Below are 13,815 nucleotides of genomic sequence, written 5' to 3'. Positions count from 1 at the left end.
TTTCAGAGTTTTTTTTTTTTTTTTTTTTTTTTTTTTTTACAACAGCCTCAATATTTTAAATGTAGAAAATCTCTCCTTTATACACATTTTTGACATGCACGCAAGAAGTCTTCGCCACTCACAGCAGCGCTTCACTTTCGCAAGATATTTTTAGACTGGCAAAAAAGGAAGCAGGAAGTGAGTTTTAGGAAGCACTTGTACACAGAGGAATAAAAAAAAAAAAACCTCACTTAAAATTAATAAAATGCCATAATCCACTCACTGCTAATGCACTGACCCAACCTGAGCCCAAATTATAATATTCAAACTACAACACTTATTATTGGGTCCCATCAGGATCAGGTCGGGTAACAAGACTCTAGTGTCCAATTACTGTAGAAAGAGGTAAAAACAGTAGGTAGTGAGAATGTTACTGTATAACTATAGAGATAAAGAGGGGTGCTGAATAAAGTATACATACATTTTTTTGATCTTGCTAATATACAGATTTATTAACCCTCTTGTTCATCCCCCAGTTCTAACCAACATAAATCATGAAGCCTATAAAGGTCATACATGAGACCACACTGACTAATAACATTCCACATCACAGTGGTGTTAATTTGATTTCTAATTTGCGTTAAGACATATTTAGTAGAATGGCACCCTAAGGTATTAAACACCTTGTGCAAGATGCATACTCATAACTTATGCTGTGTCTTTATCCATTGTAAAACAATAAACAATTCACAACTGGGCTGAGTGCCAGATTGGTAGGCCTGTGCATTCAAATGTCCTCAAGCCTTCTAAAGTTAACCGAACCAAGAACACCTGTTAAGACTTGCCACGTTTAAAGAAGGTGTTTGCCCCCAAAGAGAACTCTACAGGAAATTAGATCCACATCCATGGCTATACAGACAGGAAATACTCAACAATATACAGTACCATCTGTTTTCCTGTGAGAGATAAATAGTAGCTGTATTACTTAGAAAAGCTGTGCTTATCACATAAAATGGGTGCTAGTTAGTTTTGTGAGAACATTTTCCAATTGAAAATCTAATGAATAGCATAATTTCTTTAATAACCAACTATAGAGATTTTACAATACTGTAAAATATAAGATACTGGTAGTATAAGATACCACAATCTCTTTGTCATCTCAAAAGCTGATCCTTATGAAAGTATTATTAAAAAAAAAAAAAAAAAAAGTGTGTTATCTGTTTATTAACTCATCGTCCCTGTGTTAAACAGTGTAAAACTGAACTTTAAATTGGTTTCAAAACCAAGTTCTAGTAATTACTAGAATACCAACATACTAACAAGAACAGAGCTTACTGGACAACATGACCTCGTTATGTCAGATGTCAATGTGAAGGTCATTGACACATTTATCCTGCAGGGTTTATATAACCCTCCATCATATCTTTTTATGATGATTTTGTCATGCTTAGATGTATACTATTATTAGCTAGAGAAAAAAAAAATTAAAAAAAAAAATTAAAAATCAAAAACAAACAAAAAAAAACACTCTCTTTATGGGTTATTTATGGAATCTATAATGCCCCAGAACTATTCCATCCTCTATGAATGAAGTACTTTCAATGCCAATATCTGACAGTCAGTATTAAATCACTGGACCGTTGTGCATAAAAATGCCAAACAGGGACAGAGACTGGGGTTGTCCAACATGCTCAATTATTTGTTCCAGCTCCACTAAATCACTAGTTATAACTATATCCACCTTTATGAAAGAAGTACCGCAATGCAGAAAGACAAAGTTTCCCCAAAGGTATAGAGCCCATGTGCTGGAACAAAGGTTAAATTCAATCTCAGTGTCCAGAAATAATAAGAACATACTTACTGCTGGAAAGACTGCAGTCATGTAAACTGTACCCGGGAAAGCACTGGCAGCCCCATTCAGTACAGAGTCCATTCCCATTACAGAAATTAGGACACCTCAGAGCAGTGATGATCTCTTCTGAAGCTCCAGTTGATCCTCCTAACATGAAGGGCTGCCTTGTTCTGTTTTCCAAAACCCTTCTCTCACACTCATTTTCAAGAAATGGTGCCATTGCTTCCTCCCAAGCCAGATCATCCTTCAGCTGCAAGTCTAAGATGCACATGTCAATGGCTTCATCCAGTCTTCTTCCCAACAGGTCTTTGCAAACAACCCCAATGGTGGAGTTGGCAAGGACCTGCTGGCATATCTCCAAGGCTTTAGCTGATGTCAGGCCACTTGGAGTAGGCCATGAGGGCTGAACCACAGGTCTGCTGCCAGATAAATGATCCTCTGGGAAGAAATATGTAAAGCTCTCCAGATCAGTCTGACTCAAACTCTGGAATGTGAATATCGGCAGGTATTCATAGTAACCTTGTCTTCTTCTTCTACTTAATTTAATGTCCAACCCAGTTTTATTATTAATTGTTCCTGTTTGATCAAAATCACTTTCTAATGGCTCTTGAATATGCTGATCCTCTGAAGGAAATCCTAAGGCTTGTTGCTGTCGGGATGGCATCACATTGTCTCGTTTTCTGATGACCTTGGGTAGGCTTCCAAAAGTCTGCACCGCCTCACGTTTCTGAATGTTAGTCTCAATTGTAGGAGTATTGATATATTCAGCGGTAACGTCAAGGAATGGGATGACTGAGGTGTAATCCACATTGTCATTTGAGAAGCAGTAAGATAAAGATGAGTGGTCAAATAACCCCCCCCTTCTGTTTACTGAGTGGAGAGACATGGTGTACTCCTTCTGGCACCTGCAGTAATATTTCTTTTTCTCTCCTTCTGTGACTAGCGGTGTTATGTCAAATAAACTCTCCCCGGGTGGTATCCTGACAAAATAGAAAACTTATTTAAAAACGCCAGCCACTACATTTAGATTTGAGTGAATTCAATAATCAGTACTCTATATCTGGGATTGATTTGGAATTTCAGCTCATACATATTTGTGATATAATATGATAATCTTAAAGGGTAAGCAATTATAAATACCATTGCTGCTTAGTATTTAAGATAATACTGTTATATTCAGACTATCAGGAATATTAATCAATTCCTTATCCTTACCCTTATCTCTCCTGAATATTTTTTTTAATTCTACCTGATAAAACTGTGGCTAGCAACGAAAAGCTATGTTTTTTGTTTTATATTTCAGCTATTTGTAGGTATTTTAGATTAAATTTAAATTAAACACAGCAGAAATAATGAAATAACTATAGATACTAACATATGTTTATACATGTTTACCTTTTCTTTAAAGTACAAAAACAATATGTTCAATATCATAGAATCCAGATATACTACACAAAGAGATAAGACAAGTACAAATCTGATCTGTAGCTCTGTAGCTCATTTTTAAAGACAAAGTGGAACAAACTAGAGTTTAGTACACTATGACTCTCTGAGTTTACATTTCACTATCTGTCTACACACCTGGAAAAAGCACAGAATAATGACAAAAGGGACAGTAGCCCAACAAATCTTTAAAAAAATGGTTTTGTTACCAATATTCTGTACAAGCATTGATTACGAATTAAGGATATTATGTCCATGTTATTTGATCTGTACTTATTTGTTGATAAGACACTTTAAAGATGTACCTTTCAAGTTTACTACTATGAAAAATAACTGATATAAGTGTATTTTCTGTTAAAGCTGTTTTGTTAGAAAGGAGGCAAAGACTGGCTTATTAAAGGTCAAAAACAACATAAACCCCACAGTGCCTATTATGAATACTGCATGATTACCTCCACTCCTCTATGAAATCTTCAGGGTCATTATTTCTATGTGAACTTATTAACATGCTGCCATCAGTGCTGTGAAAGTCATTCTGACTGTTTCTGTCAAAGGTACCACACAGGCCTCTTGTGCTGTTAAAATCAACACTTGGTGCTCTCACAGACAAGCTCATTCCCCAGTCGCTCACATCTGCACGGACAAAGGCACCGGAGGGGAATACAATCTGGAAAAGTCAGACTCAAGGTGATACACTGTAGCCATATGAGGGCTTGGTGTTATATTGAAATGACACAAAATATATCAACCTGGTCCCTGAAACATCTATATTTTTGATGAAAGTAATAATATCTGTATGGACATGCTATGTGTTTTACATTTTCAAAAGGAATACCTATAAGAAAATGTCACAGTAGGTGTACAGTGAAGTCAGCATAAAATAAAAAAATAAATTTGAAATTCATTATACGTATTGGTGTTCATTCATCTAAGTCTCATATAATATGCAAACATTCATAACAACCATTCATAATAATCTGCTCTAATAATTGTTTCTCAAGATCCACTAACTCCATAAAAAGTTAAATTGTACAATTATAAAATCTTAGAACTATGGACATTCATTATTATTATATTTTTTACCAACCAAACTATTTCATTTGTTAAATACATACAGTGACCTTCTTCCCTTGGTGCGCCTGCTGGATCTTGATTTGATCTGATGCTGGTCCAATGCTTTTCACTGACAAGTGTGGTCTGGTTTCTTGCAGTTGGCCATTGCACATATCAAAAGCAATGATGTCACTGCCTTCCTTGACCACTACTCCGCAGTTACAAGACACAGCATAGTGGCGACTCCCACAGTCCCATTGGCGTGCCTGCACCTCAAACTCACGGGCCAGGCTCCTGAACAGCACAAACGTTCCTGTCTTGTAATTATCAAAACGCCTACAAGGAAGAAGACAAAAGCTGTTTAAAATGTGCAAATCGAGATAAACTTTATCTCAACCTGCCTTTCACATAGTGCTCAAGAAACTAAAGGTACTTATAAACTGTTACATGACAGAAGTGTGACATATGGATGAACAGAGTGGCAGACAAGTCGCCTCCACATACTCTCGGAATATGATACTTTAGATAAACAGTTCTCTACTGTGACAATACAAACCGACAGACAGAGCTTAATATACAGGGTATAATAATACAGGTAATGCACATGAAACAGCTAGATATCTTTCTAGCTAAAATCTTGAAAATATAGCCACCAAATCCTTTGTACACCAAAAACTGCTTAGACATTTTAATAAGAACTATATTAAAAGTAATACACTTGGTTTTGCATTGTTTCAAAACTCCCTAGCTTGCTATTTAAAAAAACAAACATTCAGCTGTTTTTGATGAGTCTACCAATATAATGAATCAAGCTAGAAAAAACAACAGCTGACCTGGTAAACGTACATCTATAATTAACAATCATTTATGTGTCATTTATTGACTTTATCCAAAAAGTCATATTGAAGATTACATACAAAGCCTTTCCTCTGGTGCAAAGTAATGGTTAATGGTCTACCGAAACTAAAAGACTAAGAGCTACTTTTGTTTTGTTTAAGAAACATAAAAATGTGCTGGAATGTTCTCTGAGAAATGTTTTTCTCTTTTTTTCCTAAAAAGGAAAGGCTGTGCTAAAAGCCTTTATCAGCTCTTGTTTTAGATGTCTTCTTGTCTTTAAAACACACTGTAATACCCTGAGGAATACACCTACAAAAGGATTTATATAGTTTATGCTGTGAACTATTTCACATATTAATCTAGAACCAGTTCAGCACAGTCACACAAGAATGAAGGTCTGTACATTATATTTAACCTAAGTTATACTTATGCCTTTTAACAAAGCTATATCATTTTAAACCTGCAATTTCCACTTAAAATGTTTGATCAGTAACTCAGACATGTACGTGTAAAAATGATGAACTACTGTATGCTTGGGTAAAGAATACTGTGAATAGCATATAGAATGTCATAAAAAACTCAAAAGTAAAAATAAATAAACACTTAATCAGGGAGTAATATGTTTGCTATAGAACTTTTGCTTAGATGAATACTTGTGCTCTGGTATGCAAGGACACTATTAAACATACATACTGTTGTAGGTGTTCAATAAGGCCAAGTATGGCTAAGGTCAAGAAGCAGACTACAATTTATAGAGTAAGTAGCAGGGTTCCGAAAAATATGGCGTTAACACAGGTTTGGCAAACTACCTATACGTAAGTCATGCAGACTGAGAGATTGCTTTAACCTAGTATGGTATCAGATATCACTTATTAAATGAAAATATACATTAACAATAAAATGTGCTTCTTTCAAAATTGCATGTATGTGATCTACAAAGCGAATGGAAGCTCAGACAAACATTCTAATGCTATTACTTGGCAGAGAAGCAGGCATGAAGGTACTGGGACACACTCCCTCCTCGTGAACCAGTACAGTATAAGAACAATAAAAGAAACTAACAGAATGATGCCTCTTGGAGCTACTGTATTACACCTGAGCTACTTAGCAATTGCAGGGAATTGTAATCTATGTGTCTGTCCAACACATTTGAGATGAAAAAAAACAGTCATTGTTACCTGCCATCAAATGTAATTATATGGGGATCTGTAAACGAGTAGCAACTTCCAGCTGGAATGTCCTGAACCATCACCTGGGAAGTAAAATAAAACACAGTTTAATGTTTATCTTAAGCAGGTTATGACTTGAATCCGGCTTGTGTTTATACTTAAATACAGGGGTGGTCTATTGACTCCTGGTGGCACATCACACTGATCATACAGACAGGCACACACAGGGATGGCACGCACATGTTACTCAGTACAATGCACAGGTTGACATATAAGGATGTTGAACAACACAGTGGTATAGCTGGAGGGGGGTCGGGGTTTAAACCCCACCCCCAACCCCCCGAAATTTAATTAATGAACAGATGATTCACCACCAGCACCAACATGCCCCCCCCCACCCCCCTCCTCCCGTAATGAAATCATTGCTACACCAGTGTTATTAACCATCATCAAAAAAATCTCCATCGATCCTCGAAACAAAATACTGGCTATGCCACTGGAAGAGCAACATTACAGTAAGTATAATCAACATCAGTGGTGGCAAAAGACTGTAGAAGTGTAAATATTTGTTTAGCCATTTATTACATTGTGCAACTTGCTGGGTACCTTAATGTTTCTTCTCTGATGAATGCAGCACACTATAATATCTTTTAGATTGTTTTATACAGGTCTTGTACCAAAGCATTTAATACAGCATATCTATCTCATACTCAGTGGTAAAGTTGGCTTGCTTTCAACTAAGGGCAGGATTGCATAGGTTTATACAATATAAACCTACTTCAGCATTATGCAAATTTATTTAGGAAGTTGATTCTCGACACTAACTTTCACTGGGTTTGGCGTGTAACCTTTCCAGAGAAGAGGACTGTCTTTCGCTGGCTCCACCCTGACGTGACTAGCGCGGTTTCCATCGCGGGTGAAGTCTGTCACAGCCGTCAGCAACAGGGAGGCACTCGCACAGCTGTCCCCTGTACACTGTGTCTGCTCCAGGTCCACCTGACATGCTGAGAGAGCTATGTTTGGCGCTTCCAGGCTTATACTGTCTAAAACATCAACAACACAGAGTTTGTTAATATACCGCACCTCAAGAGAAACTATTATAACAAATGTATTTTTGAAAAAAAGAAAGTATATAAATGATGGACATTGATGAAATGTTTTTGGTTTCTTTTTAATCAGTCGATCATTCATCCTTGACCATGGTACGCTGGAGTGACTATGACGGAAGCACATGCACTTAATCACCTAATTAGTGAGACAGTTGATTGGACACTGGATATGGAGTGATTTCAGCTGTTGAATTTCAAGCTTGAATAAAAGCAATAAAGAAAATCACAGGAAAAAAAAAAAAAAACAATATGTCACGTCTGTCAAGAGAACAGCACTTTGTGCAATCTGCATGTTGGAGGCTGGACTAGGGCAGAGTACTGTGGCTTGCCGTCTTGGGTGTTCACAGCCAGCAATTTCAAACCTGTTGAGACGGTATAACCACACACACTCTGTCAATGACAGGCCACGAACTGGGAGACCAAGAGTCACAACACCTGCTCAAGAACGACAGATCATTTTCCAGCATCTTCGTAATGTGAACTATTGTTAATCAGCACAATAAAAAGTCACTGTACCTGCTCTAAAACAGAGTTTGTCATTTTCCGATCACATCTATTGAATTTTATCCAAATATAAGTAATAAGTTTCTTATGCTCTGTAAGTATTACACTGTAAATACAGTATAATCGTAAAACTTTAGCTTAAAACATCTCAGCGATTATTGAATGTACTGGTGGGAGGGTGTATGTGATTCTTAAAAACTGTATTCTTAAAACAACATCATGAAATGTAAAAAAAACAGTTACTGCATTTTGAATGATATGCCCATTAGGGTTTAATCCTAACTTCAGCTACAAGTCGACAGAAATGGATGATTGGGTGCATAGAAGACATGCAAATATTTCCTGTACTTGTCCAGAAAAGTTGGTTCTTCCATGTTTGTAAAATATTTATATATATTATATATATATATATATATATATATATATATATATATATATATATATATATATATATATATATATATATATATAAAATACAATAAATTCCCCTTGGGTGAATAATGGTTCTTCAATTGTGTCTGTATTTATTGCCCTATTACATATAATATCCAATATAAATTCACCTCCATGTTTGACCTCACAAGGACAGTCACAGGAGTTCCTTACCGTAGTCATCAGTACTAAGCTGCAGAGTTATTTTGCAGTTCTGCTTCTGTTCGCTGTCCTTACAAGGAATGGGGACAGTGCTGTGGATTGTCAGTGAGTGGTCGTTACTGTCCTCTGCAATTTGGAAAAACTCTGGTACAAACTACTCAGAGACCCCAAAAGAGAAGAAGAATTATTATTATTATTATTATTATTATTATTATTATTATTATTATTATTAGTAGTAGTAGTAGTAGTAGTAGTAGAAGCTTGACGTAATAAAGTCAAAAAGGCATTAACAAATTCAATAATATACCTTTAACCCAGCAAAAAAAACATCACTGTCTCTAGGTAAAGACTGCGTATCTTCTGAGTTCCTTAGAAAGGTGAAGACGCTACAGGAAATCTGTAAAATAAAAAATAAATAGTACAAAAACATTAGGAAACAAAACATTAGGAAAACCTGCTCTTTCCATGAAATAGACTGATGAGGTGAATCCAGGTGAAAGCTATGATCCCTTATTGATGTAACCTGTTAAATTCACTTGAATCAGTGTAGGCTCTTTAAGCCTTGACACAATTGAGACATGGATTGTGTATGGCCATTCAGAGGGTAATTAGGCAAGACAAAAGATTTAAGTGCCTTTGAACGGGGTATGGCAGTAGGTGCCAGGCTCACCGGTTTGAGTGTGTCAAGAACTGCAAAACTGCTGGGTTTTTCACGTTCACGGATGGTCCACCACCCAAAGGACATCCAGCCAATGGCAGGCCAGTGGTCAAAAATGGCTATTTGATGAAAGAGACCAAAGGAGGCTGACACGAATTATGCAGAGCAACAGACAGGCTACAGTTAGTCAACTGACAGTCCAGTACAACATTGGTGCCGAAAGACCCATAAAAGAATGCACAACTCGTCATACCTTGACACAAATGGGGTATGGCAGCCGACGACGTAACAGAGTTCCACTTCTTTCAGCAAAACACAAGAAACTGCGGTTACAGTGGGCTAAGGAACGAAAACACTGGACACTGGAGGATTGGAAAAACATTGCCTGGTCTGATGAATCCTAGTTCCTGTTGTTTCACACTAATGGGAAAACTAGGGTATGGAGAAAATCACGAATACCTGCATCCACCATGCCACGTTTCAACATTGCAGGCTGGTGGTGATGGTGTGATGTTGTGGGGTGTGTTTTCATGGCACACATTGGGCCCCTTGATAAAAGTGGAGCAACATTTGAATGCCACAGGATATCTGAACAGTATTGCCAATCAGGTGCATCCCTTCATGGCAGCAGTGTATCCATCTGCTAATGGATTTTTTCAGCAGGATAATGCCCCAAGCCACAAGGCTAAGATTGTCCAGGAATGGTTCCACGAACATGACAGTGAATTCAGCTTACTGCAGTGGTCTGCCCAGTCATCAGATCTCAATCCAATTGAGCATCTGTGGGATGAGATGGAACGACTTATTCAGAGTAGAGATCCACTACCAGCCAACTTGACACAACTGTGGGAAGCATTGGAGTCAACATGTGGAACATTTTCGACACCTTGTAGAGTCCATGTCCTGACAAATTGAGGCTGTTCTAAGGGCAGAAGGGGGTGCAACTCAATATTACGAAGGTGTTCCTAATGTTTTGTACACTCAGTGTATATTGTCTGGTTGTAGGTAAATACGGTAAACTGGGTGTGTGTGTATATATATATATATATATATATATATATATATATATATATATATATATATATACACACACACACACACACACACACACACACACACACACACACACACACACACATACACAGTGCCTTGCAAAAGTATTCAGACCCCTGACCAATTCTCTCATTTTACTAAATTACAAATGGTACATTGAAATTTCGTTGTTTGATATTTTATTTTAAAACACTTAAACTCAAAATCAGTTATTGAAAGGTGACATTGGTTTTATGTTTGGAAATATTTTTAAGAAAAATAAAAAACTGAAATATCTTGCTTTCATAAGAATTCAACCCCCACACATTAATATTTGGTAGAGCCACCTTTCGCTGCAATAACAGATTTAAGTCTTTTGGGGTAAGTATGTACCAGCTTTGCACACAGTGTCTTATGATTTTGGCCCATTCTTCTTGGCAGATTTGCTCCAGGTTGTTCAGGTTGGTTGGACGATGCTTGTGGACCGTAATTTTCAAATAATGCCACAGATTCTCAATGGGATTGAGATCAGGACTTTGACTGGGCCACTGTAGGACATTCACCTTTTTTGTTCTTGAGCTACTCCAGTGTTGCTTTGGCCTTGTGTTTGGGATCATTGTCCTGCTGAAAGGTGAATTTCCTCCCAAGTTTCAGTTTTTTAGCGGACTGAAGCAGATTCTCTTGCAGTATTTTCCTGTATTTTGCTCCATCCATTCTTCCTTCAATTGTAACAACATACCCAGTCCCTGCTGATGAGAAGCTTCCCCACAGCATGACGATGCCACCACCATACTTCACTGTATGGATGGTGTGTCTTGAGGCATGGGCATTGTTAGTTTTGCGACACACATAGCGCTTTGAGTTTTGGCCAAAAAGCTCTATCTTGGTCTCATCTGACCAAAAACCTTGCTTTCTGGCAAACTCCAGACGTGCTTTCAGATGGTACTTTTTGAGTAACAGCTTCTTTCTTGCCACCCTCCCATACAGGCCAGTGTTATGCAGAGCTCTTGAGATTGTTGACTGGTGCACCATTACTCCACTCCCAGCCACTGAACTCTGCTGCTCCTTCAAAGTGATTGTTGGCCTCTCTGTGGTTTCTCTCACAAGTCTCCTTCTTCTTGGAGCGCTGAGTTTTGTGTGATGGTGGTGTGATGCAGCTTCCACTTCCTGAATATTGATCCAACTGTGCTCACCGGGATATTCAAACACTTGGATATTATTTTGTACCCTTTCCCTAATCTATGCATTTGTATTACTTTATCTCTAACTTCTGTAGAATGCTCTTTGATCTTACTTTTCCTTCAGATTCACAACCTTACCAATGATCCTTCAACAGTGGGGTTTTTATCCAAAAAATTTGACACCAACTTTAACGGTTCACAGGTGGAGGCCAATGGTAAGGTAATTGTGTCCTCGTTAGGGCAATTTCTTTCATCGGTGCAAACTGGGAACTTCCACAGCACAGGGGTTGAATACTTATGCAAGCAAGATATTTCAGTTTTTTATTTTTCTTAAAAATATTTCACAATATAAAACCAATGTCACCTTACAATAATTGATTCTGAGTTTCATTGTTTAAAAATAAAATATCAAACAGAACGAAATTTCAATGTACCATTTGTAATTCGGTAACATTAGAGAATCGGTCAGGGGTCTGAATACTTTTGCAAGGCACTGTATGTATATATATATATATATATATATATATATATATATATATATATATATATATATATATATATATATATATATATATATATATATATATATATATATGTATGTAGAAAATTTACTTACTGCCCGAGGGAAGACTATTGTTAACGAAAGGGAGCTATAATGCCTGAAGCTGCAGGAGGTAGTAATAGTCTTCCTGAGGGGCATTTCATTTTCCACTATGAGCTGAGTCTGCAGCTCATAGTGCAAAAGTCTGAATCAGTGAAAAAAATAAGTGAGGCAAGATTGGATAGTAAATATGAGTGTATATACTGCATTTAAATATAGCAGACACAGCATAAGTAAAAAAATAAATAACATAAATAACAGAATATGTTTTTGAAGTTCATACCGCATAGTTATAAAAGTCATTTGTGTGTACAGTTCCCTGTCTGGCTTGCTTACTGTTGCACAATACAGTTTAGATCCCCAATGTTGAATTTGTTAGAATTTCAGAAAGTCAGAAAAGAGCGATAGTGACGTTTTAATCACCATTGTAGTGTTTGGACATACTTCTTTTGTAGTATGTTTTGTAATTCACTTTCTGTTAAGCCACTGAATCCATGTTTAGCAGGTTTTTCACATTCTTCCATTATCACTTGTTGTGAGGAGTTGAGGTGAAGGGCGTTCCTTTGAAAAGGGGTGGGACTGACATTGATGTGAACCAATCACATGTCAGAGGGAGACTATTGCCCGGTGGTGTGTAAGGATGTTAAGGCAACACTTAAATGTATTTCTAAGCACTGATTCATGTGTGTGTGTGTGTGTGTGTGTGTGTGTGTGTATTGAAGTGGAGAGGCGCTATCAATTAAGAAACTGCTGTAAAAGTAAAGTGTTCTAATTGAGACTGTGTGTCAGTGCTTCTTTTGCATGAGTGTTATAAAATGTTGCAATTTGTCTGGGCTCTCAATTACTTTTGATTATTGCACTTGTATTATTTTCTGGCTTCCAAATTAAAGTTATAGTCGGGAGTTTCGAACTTATCTCTGTTCTGAAGGCATCGTAGATATATATATATATATATATATATATATAATATATATTATATATATATATATATATATATATATAGAGAGAGAGAGAGAGAGAGAGAGAGAGAGAGAGAGAGAGAGAGAGAGAGAGAGAGAGAGAGAGAGAGAGGATATTTCTGATGCAAATTGTGTCACAAAACTTGAATCTTTGATATCACTGTATCTATCAATTAAAACAGATATGTAACAGCTATTAATCTTATAGAACTTGTACATTTAAATATGTTCCAAGTTTTTTCTTTTTTTTAAATGAATTAAGATTACTCAAAGTGCTGCTTTCATGTCACTTTAATACATTCAAATTGTAGCTCCACTGCTATTTATCTGCACTCCGATGAAACTGGAGGCTGCCAGTTGAAATTCAGTACAAATTAACTACTCCACGCCTCACTTGCTAAATTCGATATACAAACACCTATGTTACTTACACGTCATAAAACAAGCAGAAACCTGAATTAACATGACTTGAAAATTAAAACAGACTAATACCCATAGTTAGTGATACTGAACACATAATTGATTTCAGTAACACAGTAATCTATCGGATTACTGAGTTTTATAGCAATCTGACTGGGTTTATTTTCTCCGAGGCTGCTTGGTATAAACATAATTTTGGCTGTTGATTTTACAAGCCACTAATCCATCAAAACCAATCACTTGGGTGCTGTTAAGTGGTTTCTTAATTTAATCCACCTCTCAGATTACAGCCAAGGTTTCCATTGCTGCATTTAAGTCAGCTGTAAATCTTCTTAGGTAATGGTGACATAATGAGCTAAAACTGCAGCTCAGGTTTAATTACCAATAATACTGAAACCGAACCGGTATTGCATCTGATCCACCC

At 36.9% G+C, this 13,815-nt stretch overlaps 1 protein-coding gene across 1 annotated transcript in view; it reads right to left on the bottom strand.

Moving 5' to 3' along the window:
* The window catches only part of si:ch211-246m6.5 (von Willebrand factor D and EGF domain-containing protein), a 64,491-nt gene that overhangs the window by 34,369 nt on the left and 16,307 nt on the right, over positions 1-13,815 (bottom strand). Inside the window, exons 6-12 of the mRNA XM_041262816.1 lie at positions 8,848-8,937; positions 8,553-8,694; positions 7,159-7,376; positions 6,343-6,416; positions 4,390-4,663; positions 3,727-3,941; positions 1,841-2,811 (exon numbers count right to left, since the gene is read on the bottom strand). Coding sequence (XP_041118750.1) covers positions 1,841-2,811; positions 3,727-3,941; positions 4,390-4,663; positions 6,343-6,416; positions 7,159-7,376; positions 8,553-8,694; positions 8,848-8,937 — 1,984 coding nt within the window. The remainder of the gene's footprint in view (positions 1-1,840; positions 2,812-3,726; positions 3,942-4,389; positions 4,664-6,342; positions 6,417-7,158; positions 7,377-8,552; positions 8,695-8,847; positions 8,938-13,815) is intronic.

This window comes from Polyodon spathula, chromosome 11 (assembly GCF_017654505.1).
Source record: "Polyodon spathula isolate WHYD16114869_AA chromosome 11, ASM1765450v1, whole genome shotgun sequence".
NCBI lineage: Eukaryota > Metazoa > Chordata > Actinopteri > Acipenseriformes > Polyodontidae > Polyodon > Polyodon spathula.
Note: the sequence above shows the minus strand (reverse complement) of the source record. Positions and strands in the feature narration are given on the sequence as shown.